At 37.3% G+C, this 12,959-nt stretch overlaps 1 protein-coding gene across 1 annotated transcript in view; it reads left to right on the top strand.

The window, feature by feature from the left end:
* KCNU1 (potassium calcium-activated channel subfamily U member 1) overlaps positions 1-12,959 on the top strand; it is a 149,775-nt gene that overhangs the window by 24,187 nt on the left and 112,629 nt on the right. The window contains exons 7-10 of the mRNA XM_063709355.1: positions 168-243; positions 5,323-5,493; positions 6,714-6,805; positions 8,761-8,871. Coding sequence (XP_063565425.1) covers positions 168-243; positions 5,323-5,493; positions 6,714-6,805; positions 8,761-8,871 — 450 coding nt within the window. The remainder of the gene's footprint in view (positions 1-167; positions 244-5,322; positions 5,494-6,713; positions 6,806-8,760; positions 8,872-12,959) is intronic.

The following is a 12,959-nucleotide window of genomic DNA, read 5'->3' as shown; positions in this document are numbered from 1 at the left end:
GAGATCGGGGCAGGGACTGGGATGCTGCATTTCAAATATGTTCTCGGGTAACGCCGTTCGTTCTGGTCCATGAGCCACACTTTGTGTAGCAGCATCTTAGAGGATGAGGTGTTTATGTTGTTCTGGAATCTGTTAGACCCAACAGCTCTTTGTCTCTCTTCCTCTAGTAACTCAGTGAAGTTTTCCAAACTGCTGTCAATAATTCTCAGTACCTGGTTCACAGCTGCGGGATTCATTCACCTGGTAAGCATCTCATCACAATCCCTAGTGGTGTCTGTTGTTACCAGCATCCATTTTTTGAAAAATGGAAGGGAACCTGCTGAGCCCCTGTCTCCATCACTGTAAGCCAGTTGGAGGTGTGTCTTTCTACTTTCCATTTTCAGGTTTTCTTTACCCTCATATTCTCACAAATATGCGTCTCCTACAATCAAGGTGTCTCTGTTCCCTCTTCCAACTTTCAAAACCTACTCTTAAGGAAAGACCTAGTAAGCTCCAAAGGTATCAGCAATAGGTAAAATGTATCACTATATCTTATAAGGGTTCTAGCATTAAAAAAAAATTAAAAAGTGAAGGAAATGAAGCCAGTTACAGGATTTCAGACTTATAAATGCTGGAGACTTATGAGGGAGGATTTACTGTTGCAAAGGGGAGTTTGGGGGCTTTCTTGATCCTCCTGAAATCAATCTGTATACCTAGCTGCCTCCTTTGCCTGTAGGAAAGTCTGGTTCTTATCCCACATAATGAGAAATCTAGGAAATGGATCTCAGCTATAGGAAAGGAACTCCTGGACTTTACTTCTTGAGGACAGTTGAAGAGCAGTCATTAGCAAATACAGAAATTGATGGGAGATGTTAAAAGCCCGCAAAAGCCTTTCAGATAAACAAAACAGAGTGCATAACAGGTCTTTTTTATCTGAGTCCTTCTCTCAAAATTAATATAAAACAATAACAATTTAAAAATGCATTAAAAAGTTACCATTGTTCAATTCAACAAGAAAAATGTCAAATGCAAACAAGGATATGAACCTTCAAGAAATCTGAAGCTCTCTACATCCTCCTCAGCACTCAGGAAGGAGAGAGATTTTCCTGAAGTGTCACAGCAGTAAAGCCTGATTCCTAGATTTAGAGAATTGAACCTTAGAGTCCTGGGCCCACCAGGGGATAAGCAGACATTAGTGTCCCTGTAGAAACCTCGTGGCCACCACAGGATGCTAAAGGAAAAGTCATTAGGACTTTTTTTTCTTTTTCCTTTAATAGCTGTTTCAATGAGAGGCTCGAAGGCTTAATGTGGCCTACAAGCATATTATTATATTTGACCTAATTATGTTTTCACTTTTTGTTTGCTATTTTATGTCACTCACTGACTTTTATGAAGAGCTCACATAAAAATCAGAATTTCTGAATTCTTTGGGAAAATACAAGGTTCTAATAATCCCACTCTCCCAAGGCCACCAACAGCCATAGCTGAAGAATAGCTTCGGATCACGAGGTCGAGAGATCAAGACCATCCTGGCCAACATGGTGAAATCCTGTCTCTACTAAAAATACAAAAATTAGCCAGACGTGATGGCATGCATCTGTAGTTCCAGCTACTTGGGAGGCTGAGGCAGGAGAATCGCTTGAACTCGGGAGGCACAGGTTGCAGTGAGCTGAGATTGCACCACTGCACTCCAGCCTGGTGACAGAGCAAGACTCCTTCTCAAAAAAAAAAAAATAGCTTCTCCCTATAGCTTCTCCCTATGTACAGCAGGTGCTCTTGGGTTTAACACAGTCTCTGCCAGGCCTACTTGAAATCATTATAGTCTTGCTCCACTCCTCTAAGGATGTGAGCATGTTTCCCTGCTGGACATCTGGTCTCCCAGGAAAGGAGACCTCCAGCAAGGAAGTAAGCACAGAAAAAATGAGAAGCAATCAGATGGCGTGTGAATTAGACAGTGCCACTTTGAGCCATACCAGTTTCTAGAACATTAAAAACCTAGAAAAGTTATATCCCAGAGCAAAGAAAATAGCAGATTTTATTGAGGGGATATTTGCAATGACAAGCCAAAATAAAAGCTATGGTTGCCCTAACTCACCATCTTCCCATTCTCACACTATCCTTCAGCTAAATAATGATATCATTCAAAGACGAGTATTAACTATGGCACCTGTGCCTAAATTATGCTAAAAATAACAAGAAGGTGTGTTGGAAAGCAGAGAAACATTAGCGTAATAGAAGGTACAAAATAAAACAGTTATGAGAGCAACAATTAAGATAATTTGCCCAAGGGAACAAAGGAAAAGTGAAGAAAAAATGTCCTTTATATTTAAAAAATAAAAATAAGATTTTAGAAAAACTGGAAATGATCCTTCATAGAATATTTATAAGGTTTTAACCAAGGGATTATTAAACAATAGAAGTAATTGAAAGTGGGCCAAAAGATATCAGAGAAAAATAAGAAGAAGTGTATTACAGAGCTAAAAACCACATTAGAGGGAACCAAAATGTAACAAATTTGACAAAATCACATTCAGAAACATGGTGGACAGGACTGGAGCAAAAATCTTGACATGGAAAATAACAAAGATACTCAAATGGTTGTAAAGAAGAAACATGAAAGGACAATATTGATTCAACCTACTGTAAATATCATTAGGGTATCACAGAAAATAGCACAATAAATGGTACCAGAAAGATGTTTTAAAACAAGGTGTTGAACCTGTAGATTAAAGGATAGACTGTATTCCATGAAAGATAATTGTAAATTATTAATTCTAATCATATATTGGAGCAGTTACGGACATCCTGGGATAAAAAAGATAATCCAAGCAGAACAAAACAGGGTCTATACAGGGGGGAACCAATGAGACTAGCTTCAAGTTTCTTGACAACATTGGTCAATACCAGAAGATGATACAGCAGTGTCCATAAAGTTTGCATAAAAGAAAGTGTAACCTGTCCTGTCATTTTAAGCATGCAAGGGGAAATGCACCAGTGAGCTTCTTTTGAATCTGTATTAATAGCTTAATGATAAAATTCAGCCACATAGGAGATTAATGTAAAAAGAATTCAAGAATGGGGAAGACATGGTAAGAAGTAGTGGTAGTGGCTGGGCACGGTGGCTCACGCTTTTAATCTCAGCACTTTGGGAGGCCAGGGGAGGCACATCATTGGAGGTCAGGGGTTCGAGACCAGCCTGGCCAACATGGCGAAACCTCGTCTCTACTAAAAATAGAAAAATTAGTCAGGCATGATGGCAGGTGCCTATAAACCCAGCTACTTGGGAGGCTGAGCCAGGTGCATCACTGGAGGGCAGGAGTTCGAGACCAGCCTGGCTAATGAAACCTCATCTCTACTAAAAATATAAAAAAATTAGCTGGGCATGGTGGCAGGCACCTGCAATCCCAGCTACTCAGGAGGCTGAGGCAAGAGAATTGCTTGAGCCCAGGAGGTGGAGGTTGCAGTGGGCTGAGATCATACCACTGCACTCCAGCCTGAGTGACAGAGCAAGACTCCTCTCAAAAAAAAAAAAAAAAATAGTGGTAATGATTACTGAATGGATAAAAAATAGAGCTAAGACATAACCAAGGTAATTATCACTACAGACTAGAATGTAGATGCACAAATAAAAGTAATATAGCTAATATAAATGTTGATGGGCAGGTAAGGGGAGAAGATAGAGTGTCCTCATATTCTTCTTCTTAGTGTATCTTATCTAAAGTTGAAACAAAGTTTAAAATAATAAGAATTCAGTTTTGAAATATGGAGTTAAAATAGATAATGATTCAGTCTGTTAACATTAGTCCATAATACTTTACCTTAACTGTATTTCCCACCTTGGACTGATGGGTCAATGCTAACATGGTTAAGAGGAAGAATAGTGTGAATAAGTGGACCCACAGAAGGCTGCCATCTCCCTTCCTCCATAAACTGAAGAGATACTGAGAAAGTGGAAAGGGATTTGAAACACCAAATTATTACTCATAAGGGCAGTGAGTTAAATTTTAAAGCATTCTTTAAAAAATTATAAAGGATATTTCCAGTTTAAAATAAATTTAGTTTTACTTTGTACATGTTGTGCAGGGATAATATTGAATCCCTGTACTACGACATTGTAAAAGACACTATGGGATTTTAGCTTAAAGGGAACTGTGCCAGTAAATATGAATGATTTAAATCTGTGTGACTTAAATTTGGTTTTCTTGTAATGTATGTTTTGGAAAACAGTGAAGACTCCAGAAGTCAGTGACTTTGCAACAGTATCCACTAGCAGCCATAAGACTTAAGAACAGACATATAATCCCATTCTTACTTTGGAGTGGAGTATTATAGGGGTCCACACTCTTAATCTATTCATTAAATTTAAGAAAGGATCAGCACTTGGCACATCACTTTTAAAAAGGGAACAAATATCTGAGCAAACTGCATGGTTTCTAATTTCCATCCTAGTTCTTAAAAACAAAACAAAAAGCCCACTTCCCCCAGTCAGACATCTCTAAGATTTTATCATCTTTTGTGCTAAATAGAAATGGAAAACATCTAGAAAATATGTGAGCTGAGGAGAAAAAAAGGTCTAAAAGAAAAAACAAAGAAATAAATATTTTATTATAAACTATACATGTATAAATGTTATATATAATATATTATGTTATGCAATATTTTACATATATTTATAAAAAATTTATATACGTTATAAATGTCTAAGTTACTTCATTTATCTAATATTAAAAATCTGATAAATCTAGTTTTCTTGAAAGGTGAAGACTCAAAGAAAAAATCAGAGGAAAATATTTTTAAAGGTTTTTTTTAAAAAAAAATCACTGAAAAGACGATTGTGCAAAGAGGAAAATAACTTGGAAAATTGGTTTGTTTTTCCGTAGACACTAGCGTTCTATGTGCTTAAGCTCACTGAAATGAAGTGCTCATTTAAGTGCTTCTTTCCTTAATGATAATCCTAATCTGGTTAAAAAGTGAGAATATGTCATAATTGCTCAGTCTGAGAGCCTTTGGAGTCCCCTGGCTCCAGGATGCAATTCTTCTGCCCACTTGAAAAGAGAGCCCAGAGGCATCTGTCCCCTGTGGAGCTTTTCAAATGCTGTGCTGCAGCTACAAGCCCCCTCAGATTTTGGCAATGATCACGATTAAGGAAACCAAGACTTTACACTCACTACCCATGATTTACAAACTCTTCCATTTATGTAAACTCTTCATAGCAACCTGAAAGCCATTTGGTATTTCATTTGGATTGAATGAAGTGCAATTAATCTAATGTTTTGCCTATTCTTTAAAAATCTTCTCTTGGATTCTATTCAGATGTTTCCTGAGTCTTCTCTCTTTGGACAGGTGGAAAATTCTGGTGATCCCTGGCTCAAAGGTAGAAATTCACAGAATATATCATATTTTGAGTCAATTTACCTGGTCATGGCAACAACGTCAACCGTTGGATTTGGAGATGTGGTAGCCAAGACATCCTTAGGACGGACCTTCATCATGTTCTTCACACTGGGGAGTTTGGTGAAGAATATTTTTAATATATTTTGAATATAGCTACATAAACCAGAAAATATTTGGTTAATGGTAATCAATGAAACAATATAGGTTTAAAAGTGAATGTTGCATTACTTGGGGCACATGTCAAGGGCAAATGAAAACATGCACAGATCCCATGTTTTCCAAACTGCATCCCCTGGAGCTCAGGATAAAATTGCTTGGTTTCCAGGGATGAAGGATAGTAGGCAAAGGAAGCAGACTTTCCTTATTAAGCTCTACATTGATTTGAGAAAACCTATCTTCCTTCATAGATTGCCCATCAAATTAAAGTCTTTCTTCCAAAGAGGAAGGTTATTTGAGATTTGATCTGAAGAAAATTCCATTCCTCCCAGCTCATATGAGTAACCTTTCACTAAAACAGCATTTAACTTTAGAGATATGAACATCTGTGCCTGGCTTACGAGTGTAGCAAAGGCAAAAGCCTTCTTTTCTTTTAGTGACTTTCATTTCAATTCCTAAAAAACCACAACAGAGTTCTCCACTCCACTTTTTTGATATCTACCCATCCACGGTCTCACATCCCTTTTTTTCAGTCATTGTCTCTTAACCCTCCTCTGTCCCATATGCTTTCATTTTTCCAAGCCCCAAATAGAATAAAGTCAGAGTGAGACAGGAAGTTAGAAGCGATAACAAGAGGGCCAGGCACGGTTGCTCAGGCCTGTAATCCCAGCATTTTGTGAGGCCAAGGCAGGTGGATTACCTGAGGTCAGGAGTTCGAGACCAGCCTGGCCAACATGGAGGCATTCCATCTCTACTAAAAATATAAAAATCAGTCAGGCATGGTGGCAGGCACCTGTAGTCCCAGCCACTTGGGAGGCTGAGGCAGGAGAATCCCTTGAACCTGGGAGGCGGAGGTTGCACCCCAGCCCGGGAGACAGACAGAGACTCTGTCTCAAAAACAAAAACCAAAACAGAAGTGATGAAAGGATAAGACATGTGGGGAAGTCACCTTGCTGCTGTCCTTTGCTTTCATCATTTTGAATACAGAAAAGCCTTATATTAAATTTTAACAAAATTCGAAGGCTGAAATAAGGAAGAAAAACGAGGTCCCTTTAACATGCTATCATGTGCTCTTAGATGACAGAAAGTTTTATGTACCCTCCTTTTCCTTTCTAATCTTGAAATTTTTGGAGTATCCATCAAAATAATGAGAACTAAGGTTTTATTTTGCTGATCAATTTTAGATATTATTTGCGAACTATATACCTGAAATGGTGGAACTGTTTGCTAACAAGAGGAAATACACCAGTTCCTATGAAGCACTCAAAGGAAAGAAGTAAGTAGTGTTTTAAGTATAATTTCTACAGTTTAAGAAATTCTATTAGCCATATATCTCGTTCTAGACATCTATTGTCTGGCTTAGCTGTAGAACCCAAGGTGAATATATCAGCAACATCCTGTTTTCACTAAAAAGGACTGTGCTAAACTAAATACCACAAGAAAATGATATTTGCTACTTGACCCAAACCGCTACATAGATGCTCATAAGAAAACTAAATCAACTAAAATGACAGATAATGTTGTAATTCACTGTCAATAAATATTACTGATTATGGCACTATTTGTACATTCCTTTTCACTAACTTCTCCTATAGCCATTACCAATTGTCTTACTCATTTTCCTTGTATGGGTAACTTATGGCTAACTTTACATAATGGATCAGATTAAAGCCATGATTCCAATTTAAAATAAATAATTTAATTCAGTTGTCTTAGCCAAAGCTCCCCTAAACCATCGGGGGCTCATTTATGGATGAGGATTTGCCAGCATGAGAAGTTTCTACCCTGTCTTCTATAGCGCCTCCTAGATGACTGATTTTTTTTCCATGCCACAGCCATGTGTTCCCAGGAGGAAAATGGAGTGGAGTTGTTTTTATATTATTTCTTCTTGGATTCATGTTACCTTAGCTTCCATTAGGTTTTTTTTCCCATCTAAGACAAAAAGAATGAACTGGAGATCTTAAATTTGATGTGATCCTTTTAAAAACTTAATCCCTGTCTGCTGTAACGAAAGAGGCATAATGGAGATAGGCTCCCTGAAAGCAGTCTCTTAATACAGTTGGATGAAAACTTTAATTGACCTGGGACTATGAAGAGGAAAGGAAAAATATGATGAAATGAACAAAAGATAAATAATGAGAAGCAGTGAATTTAACTAGATAAGCCAAAATCTGGCCTCATTTGTCTCAGGAAAGGCCTATGGGGCACATACTAAATCAGTCAATAGGTCTGGGAACTTTAATGTTAACTTAGGCTAAAATTATGTTTTCAGTTTTCTTCAATGGCTAATAGGAGGAAAATAGCTCCTTTAAATGCATTAAACCTGAGAAAATTTTTCATGACAAAAACTATATGCATAGAGTTCTGCACCTGTCTTCAATGTCCCTCCACTGGGCTCATGTTTTTGTAACTACTAGATATTCATAAATGTGGAAGATAAGCTGAAACAATCTGGAATGTGGTGCTTTCTCAGCCATGATATTTGGGTGAGAAATGGAAAAATTGATGAACTTTTCTGCTCCTCAAGAAAAAAACAAACAACAACAACAACAACAAAAACCCTCTATCAGACAACTAAGAATTAAGTGAAAAAATGAAGTAAAAAATCTATTATAAGTTATAAATAAATGTGAAAAATCTAGCAATAGTAATAGTTGCTCTTGTATTCTTAAAAAGCTGGGTGCAATTTAAATGTTTGGCTTCATATTCTACTTGAGATGAGATAGAAGACTGTGGATATCTGATGCTTCTTTTGTATTAGAAATGCAGTCCTTAGCGTTTCAATGTTTAAAATCTGGGTGATGCAGGCCAGGCACAGTGGCTCATGCCTGTAATCCCAGCATTTTGGGAGGCTGAGGTGGGCGGATCACCTGAGGTCGGGAGTTCAAGACCAGCCTGACCAACATGGAGAAATCCCATCTACTAAAAAAATACAAAATTAGCTGGGCGTGGTGGCGCATGCCTGTAATCCCAGCTACTTGGGAGGCTGAGGCAGGAGAATCATTTAAACCCAGGAGGCAGATGTTGCAGTGAGCTGAGATCACACCATTGCACTCCAGCCTGGGCAGCAAGAGCAAAACTCCATCTCAAAAAAAAACAAAAAAATATCTGGGTGATGCAAATACCATATTTATTGAAAACTAAGTTTAAGCTAATTATTCATCTCTAAATGCTGACAGGAAGGTGCTTATGTGCCTCGGATGATCCACCTCACCTGTTTTTGCTGCCTAGGTTTATTGTGGTCTGTGGAAACATCACCGTGGACAGTGTGACCGCTTTCCTGAGGAATTTCCTCCGCGACAAGTCAGGAGAGATCAACACTGAAATTGTTTTCCTGGGAGAGTAAGTGTATCTGTATGGCTCATGGGTTCTAAATTAATACTTAAAATACATGTGAATATTTTTAATGCAAGAAAATTACCTTCACAATATTTATAGAAAAAGTAGGTATTGATCATAAACAAAACAAAAAAGAAAAGAAATCTTTGACCAAGCTAATCTCTGCAAATATTTTGGAATATATCTTGTCAGATGTTTTTCTGCATAGGTACTAATATGATTTAAGTGATTATTATTTGGCATTTAGGTTACTCTACACGTTATTATCATACATGACTATAATCTTATGCAAAAGCCTGGTGCACTTTATAATTATTATTCTGTTAATTCTCAGAATTAGAAATGTGAAGTTCAAATCAATACAGAAATGATCGTTCTTGATGCTGTTGTTGTTCTGTGCAGTCTTTCTTTCCACTAGCAGAGCCTAAGTCAAATATTTTGTCAAGCACTAGGAAATACATATTTAGTACAGAAGGATTTTAAGTATAGCTTAGGTATACAAAATGATTTCTTATATTTTAATTTTGTAATTTTCAATTTGCTAAGATTGACTAATTTTCTATGTTTTGACTGTTGGCTTTTCTCTTTGAAATTTCTCTTTCTTTCTTTCATCCTCTCCTATTAAGTGGATTACCTGTTGCTTTATTGAATTTTCTACTCAATATATGTTGTTACTAGCCATTTCCTGTTATATGTTATACATGTTTTTCTTCCAACTTCACCTTTTAATTTTTTTCGTGCTTTTATTTTCATACAGAAGTGTTTGATTTGCATGCACTCCAGTCAGCTCATTCTTTTAGTGTTTAAGATCCATGGAATTGCTTTTGCCTGATGTGTAGAGAATTAACGTCTTTATTTTTCTCAAATGATTCATCGGTTACCCAAATATCATTCACTAAATAAGTCAGCCAGATTTTGAAATGACATTTTGATCTTACTTAGGATTGTATATAGCATCGCCTCCATCTTCTGGCACTGTGTAGTTGAGCACTCTACTTTTGCATTATGACATGTTCAATTCACCATAAATTTGGGCCCTCATGTATGGAATAACCGATAGCAGTTTGAAGCACTCTATGATGTTACTGACAGCCAAGAATTCTGTTTAAGTAGCATCAGTGTGTCCATCTTTCTAGCAATTTGTGCACTATTTAAATCTTTTGTTAGAAAACAGTAAAAACAAAGAGTACTAAAACTAGGGATTAAAAGCTAATTATTATAATCCAATTGAGACAGAGAGGAAATCAACAGATGTGTGACGTGTTTTACCCACTGTTGCACTTTTATGGACTAACATGCATTGTTGTATGTACTTGCCAAGATAATGAACAAATTTTTTTTAATGGTGAAAAATGTGGAAAGTATCTATCTAAAATTTTGTTACTTTCATCTATACTCCGATGCCTGCAAAAATTTACATCTTCTCTTAGACATTCTCTGTGGCTTCGTATTTACACAACTAATTGCCTCCTGAATATTTTTAACCTAGTGTTATGAAGGCCCCTCAAGCTCAACATTTTCAAAAGTGAACTCATGATCTTGTGTTTCCCTTCCCAACTCAAAGGCAAACAAACAAAAATCAAAGAAGGAAAGCAAACAACATTTTCTATCCTAGTAAATGAGACCTGATTAATATACTTCCTTAAAACAGAAAACTGAGTATTATCTCTGATACTCCTGTCCCCCTCAATCCTTATATACATTTTCATCAATACCATTAATTTTGTCCCATATGTAAATCCTAATTCTGTTTCTACCATTTCTTCTCCACTATCACAACTCTATTCATAGTTAAATCTTGTCTTCCCAAAATTTCTCTCAAGGCCACTTTATTTGTTTGTTCTTTGTGCTCCAAAGCTCTTCTCCCTTTATATGACCAATTTATTCCCATCCTTCCCACTCAGAGAGACAGTCCCTGTCCATTCTATCTAAATTGGTGTCCTCTAATTTCCTTCTATCTCATTACTCTATTTTATTTCCTTTAAAGCAATTGTCACAATCTATAATTGTGGTAGAGTTTCCTTTAACACAGCTGTTAACATTTCTTTCTTTTGCTATATACTCCTGCCCCTTCTCCCATTTAAATGTGAATTCTCTTTCTTCTCCCTTTGAATCTGGGCTGACCTGTGCCTTAATTTGATAAATAGAACACAGAAGATGTGACGTTTTGCTACTTCAGGCCTAGCGTTTAGGAGGATTGACAGTTCCAGCTTCCACTTAGAGCCCTGAGTCATCATGTAAAAAGCCATACTACCTTGCCGGAGAGAAGGCCCAGTCAGCTGTCAGCTACTCTAGTCACATATCTGAAGCAACAGTCATGTGTATAGCCACTTTGGACATTCCAGCTCCCTGTGAAGCTCATGGATGAATGTACCTACGTGGATGCCCCTAGTCAACAATACATGGAACAGAAGAACAACCTGGCTGAGACCAGCCAACATACAAAATTATGAACATAGTATATTATTGTTGCTTAAGGTCTATAATTTCTAGGATGGTTTGTTTTGCAGAAATAGATAATTGATACAACAAGTGGTACTAGAAGTGGGGTGCTAGCATACCAAGAGCCAAAATGTGGCCTTTTCCTTGGAACTGGTGGAGACAGAGGCCAGAAGAGTTGCATGGAGACTCAGTAAAGGCTGGAAGAGCAATGAGGAAATTGCTGTAGGGTGATGGAAGAAGAACAGCCCATGCATGGTTTTATGGCAGAATTTTAGTAACACTGTCACCAGCAATAATATGGAAGACAGGAAATGTACCTAATGAAATTGTGAAGCTAAGAAGATTTCCCAAAAGAAAGTCATTTACTCTAGTTTAATCATGCATGCTAAGGTATTATAAGAAAATTCAGCAAAAAAAAAAAAGAAATTTTTTAGTTTTTGAGCAGAACTTAGAAGAAATATAGAAAGCCAAGAACAATCTCTCCAGATGGTCAAAAAAAGGAAGAATGACCTCAGAGAGAAAAAAAAATCAAATTTAGAGTGCAATCTATAACATTTGACTTCAAGGTCAAAATTGAATCAAGGATGCAACTGTAAGATCATTTGTTAAGACCTCAGAAAGATTTAAGGTGGTGACTTACAGAGGCTCTCAGTCGGGCAAAGGGGCTGCAAAGAAGCTTACAGACATTCTTCTCGGAAGCCTGTCATTGTCAAAGTGGAGAGAGATCTGTCTGCAAGGAATCATGGATCTGACTTTCAAAGCATGATATGAACCTGAATTAGGTTTATAGAAAATACTCAACAAAATTCTGCTTCAAACAGAATTTTTCTGATAGCAGCCCTACCAACTTGAAGTAAAAGGGAAAGAAAGAGTTGAAAATGAAAAAAAAAATGCTTCTGAGCCCAATTTAGCACACACAAGAATCAGGCAGAGAAAGCTACTGAAGTATAAACATAGACCTTTTGTTAAAGAAAGGGAAGCATGATGACTCAGGATCGGAGGACAGAGAAAAGAATTACAGACAGTAGATTAACTCATGAGCACAGAACTGGGCCATAATTGAGAAACATTCTCTACCCCTAATAACCCATGCTCAGATTTCAGAATTTCTGTAGACCCGTGATTTCTCAGTGCCCTCCGTTACAACCCCCACCACTTTTGATGGGGTTTGCCTGTTGTAATTTTCCTATCCCTGTTGGTGTCATCATGGTGAGTTGGCTGTAGGAGTTGGGGTATTCACTTCTCCATTCAGTTCACAGGTGTTCACATCAGGACTAGACGTATTTAGGAGCCCCCATCCAGGTCTAGGCCTAATTTAGATGACAAGATCCAGGACTTTGAGCTGATTCTATAAAGAAATCAGACTTTGGGAGGAAATGTGAGAGTATTTTGTACAAGGGAGGGATGTGGATTCTTGTGGCCAGGATGCAGACTGTGGTAGTTTAATGATGGCTAATAGCAATTCCTCTTTATACATACAGATGGTCCCTGGTTTATGATGCTTTGACTTAAAACAATTTTTTTTTTTTACTTTATGATGGTGCAAAAGCCATATGCCTTCAGTAGAAACCATATTTTGTATACTCACTTTCAGTACAGTATTCAGTAAATAATATGAGATACTCAACACTTTATTATAAATAGGCTTT

The sequence above is a fragment of the Gorilla gorilla genome, chromosome 7 (assembly GCF_029281585.2).
Source record: "Gorilla gorilla gorilla isolate KB3781 chromosome 7, NHGRI_mGorGor1-v2.1_pri, whole genome shotgun sequence".
NCBI classification, from domain to species: Eukaryota; Metazoa; Chordata; class Mammalia; order Primates; family Hominidae; genus Gorilla; species Gorilla gorilla.
The sequence above is the reverse complement of the archived record's forward strand: the minus strand, read 5'-3'. Positions and strand labels throughout refer to the sequence as shown.